The following is a 3147-nucleotide window of genomic DNA, read 5'->3' as shown; positions in this document are numbered from 1 at the left end:
AGTGAAATTCAACTAGATAAATGGGAACCAGCTAAACATGTCGAGGAGTACGTAGTCATCTTTGGCTTTTCTTTTTTGCGACTGTCGTCATCTTTGACTTCAAAATGCATGGTGGCACTCTAATCTCCAGGAGATGACTAGGAGAACAGCAAAACCAAGCAAACGTCCATCTAGACCGATTGATCTTTGCATCTAAACTCGACAAGTCCACGTGCATTGGCCTATATGTACACCAGATTACTACTACTACTAAAACCAGCAACCGCACCAAACAAGCACGACACCGGCCACCAAAGCTGCTCAAAAAATGTTCAGTCCCAAACCCCTCCTGCTCGTCATCTCACTCTGCATCTCGGCGTTGTCGTCATCACCATGCACGGCAGCTAGTGGCGGCGGCAAGCCCCTGGTGACCGCCGTCACCAAGGACGCGTCCATCTCCCTCTACACCGCGCCGCTCAAGGACGGCCACCCGCTAGTCCTCGACCTCTCCAGCCCGGTCATCTCCCTGAGGACGTGCGCCTCCAAGAACGGCAAGGTCACCACGCTCTCCGCGAACGCCACCGACGGCCAGAACCCGTTGTTCCCGGTCTCCTTCTCGGCCGTGGCCTCCTGCGCGCCACAGTCGAAGCTGCCTGCCGGCGCCGTGGGCGTCGCGGGTCTCGCGCCCTCGAGCCAGTCGTTCCCGGCACAGGTGGCGCGCACGCAGAAGGTCGCCAACAAGATCGCTCTCTGCCTGCCGAGCGACGGCAAGTCCACGTCCGGCAACAGCGTCGGCGTGGCGATCTTCGGCGGAGGTCCCTTGGTCTTCCCGAACCGGGGCGACTTCACCACGATGCTGGCCGGCACGGCGCCGCTGCACGGGTTCAACGGCTCCCCCGGGTACTACGTCTCCGCCACCGGCATCGCCGTGGAGCAGGGTCGCGTCGGCACCTCCGGGGGGCCGCTCGTGGTGGGGCTGAGCTCCACGACGCCCTACACATCTCTCCGGCCCGACGTGTACGGTCCGTTCGTGAGGGCGTTCGACGCGGCGGCGACGGGGCCCAACTTCCCGTGGATGTCGAGGGTCACCGCGGTGCCGCCGTTCGAGCGGTGCTACGACTCGACGAAGCTGCCGCCGACGCGGCTCGGCTACGCAGTGCCGCAGATCGACGTGATGCTGGAGGGCGCGCAGAACTACTCGGTGCTCGGCGGCAACTCCATGGTGCAGGTGAACGGCAACACGGCCTGCCTCGGGTTCGTCCGGGCGGCGGCAGGGCAGGCGCCGGCGGCGGTCATCGGTGGGTTCCAGCTGGAGAACCACCTGCTGGTGCTCGACGTGGAGAAGAAGCAGCTCGGGTTCACCACGTTCCTCAACGCGATCGGGCTTTCATGCAGCAACTTCAATTTCACTCTTGCCGCCTAGTGCAGTGCTGCTGAATGAATATTTATGCTGTGTTGCGTACTGTAATAAGAACTTTTACTACTGTGTCACGTTGAATAAATAATAAATGGGAATAAATTGGTTGTGGAGTGTTCCAACTCCCAACAGATTGTGCAGGCCAGCTATACATCAGGTTGGCAGTTTGACCTTCCTATGACACGGATCGGATATGTTTGAATATTTAGGACGCGTATAAGTACTGCATCAGACAAAAGATGCTGCCACGTTAGTTGACTCCATGCATGGTAGGTTAGGTTGCATGGGAGTACAAGTATTTTCCATGGAAAGAGTCCGCTACTGCAGACTCCAGTCAATCCATCTAAGGCAATGTTTAGCTGCAGTCAGATCCATGCCAATTCGTATGTTTTGAGATGGATTGAGGTCCAACTTAGGTGATTATATTTCGATATTCGATATGGCTCGGGTGTCCGTCCTGTGACTTTCCATCCAGAGGTGGCTCATCCTCATCCACTCGCCCGCGTGACTTCCCGTCCTGACCTCGTGGCTCATCCTCATTCACTCGCCCGCGCCACTCGTGCCGCTCCTGTGCTGTGTGCCCCTGCTCGTGGTCACAGGACGGATTCTGCCCACGTTGCTCACCGGTGCCGCCCCCACCCGTACTCGTGCCTCCCATGGCATCGAGTTCCGCGCCGATGTCGAGCTCCACAACGACAAGCTCCATTCGTCCAAGTAGCAAGGTGACATTACATATGTTTAAGTGTTTCATATGTTTCAGATGTATGTTGCAAGGGTTTCGTATAGATGTTGCAAAAGTACATCGGGATGTTGCATATGTTGCAATGGTTCTTCACGTATGTTGCAAACGTCTGTTTCCAATGTTTCATCTGTTTTTTAGACCTATGTTGTAAGTTTGTTTATCTGGATGTTGCATATGTTTTATCTGATGTTGCGTATTTGTTGCAAGTGTTTTCAAGTGTTTTTTTAGGTGTTTTTACAAATGTTTCAGATGCATGTTTTAAATGTTTCATCTGTCTTTAGACATATGTTGCAAGCGTTATATCTGGATGTTTCAAAAAGTAGATCGGGTGTTGCATCTCCCTCGCTTTTTGCTCCCTCGCCTTGGTGTCTCCTCCGCGCCTTCTGCTGCCTTGCATCCTTCTCAGACCGCGAAGGGGACACAGCGAGGGCGGGCAAAGGGGGTGCGCCAGGGGCCGGCGGATGGGATGAGCCGGGGGATTGCGGCGCGGATGCGAGCGCACGCTGTCCCCTTCCGTTAGCGGGCAAGTAGCGCTTCACAAGGGTGGACCCAGGATTCACCAAAGACTAGGGCCATTATAATAGAGATCATTGCTATTTGTGCTTCGCTATAGAAAAAATAGTGTTTTGTCCACTGTAATTAAGGGCTAAGACTAGGGCCATAGCCCTAATGGCCCTAGTGCTAGATCCGCCACTGGCGCTTCAGTCTCCTTTCGTTTTCTATTTTTGGTGGGATGCTAAGATGGTCCCATTGGTGGACCACGACGCTAGCCCACAGTTCGGTTGACTGGAGACTAGGAGACGCTGTGTCCGGACGCGCTGTGGGCGCCGGACATCCGGGCGCTAGTGCCCCGTTATATTTTATATCTCCATCTACTGCAACTACAACACATAAATCGAGGTGGATATGAGTATTAAGAAAGCGAAGTTGCTTCAGCTTCTGCTCCCACGCCGGAGCCCTCCATGGAGTCCTTCCCGGCGGCCAGGACGGACCTCTTCCGAGGCGCACC

At 55.2% G+C, this 3147-nt stretch overlaps 1 protein-coding gene across 1 annotated transcript; it reads left to right on the top strand.

Moving 5' to 3' along the window:
• The first annotated feature begins 245 nt into the window (after positions 1 to 245).
• LOC136485674 (chitinase CLP-like) lies at positions 246 to 1854 on the top strand. Its single transcript, XM_066482521.1, has 2 exons — positions 246 to 1427; positions 1460 to 1854. Exon 1 carries the CDS (start codon positions 308 to 310, stop codon positions 1400 to 1402), a length of 1095 nt encoding a protein of 364 aa, XP_066338618.1. The 5' UTR covers positions 246 to 307; the 3' UTR covers positions 1403 to 1427; positions 1460 to 1854.
• Positions 1855 to 3147: the final 1293 nt, after the last annotated feature.

Source organism: Miscanthus floridulus, chromosome 10 (assembly GCF_019320115.1).
Source record: "Miscanthus floridulus cultivar M001 chromosome 10, ASM1932011v1, whole genome shotgun sequence".
NCBI lineage: Eukaryota > Viridiplantae > Streptophyta > Magnoliopsida > Poales > Poaceae > Miscanthus > Miscanthus floridulus.
The sequence above is the reverse complement of the archived record's forward strand: the minus strand, read 5'-3'. Positions and strand labels throughout refer to the sequence as shown.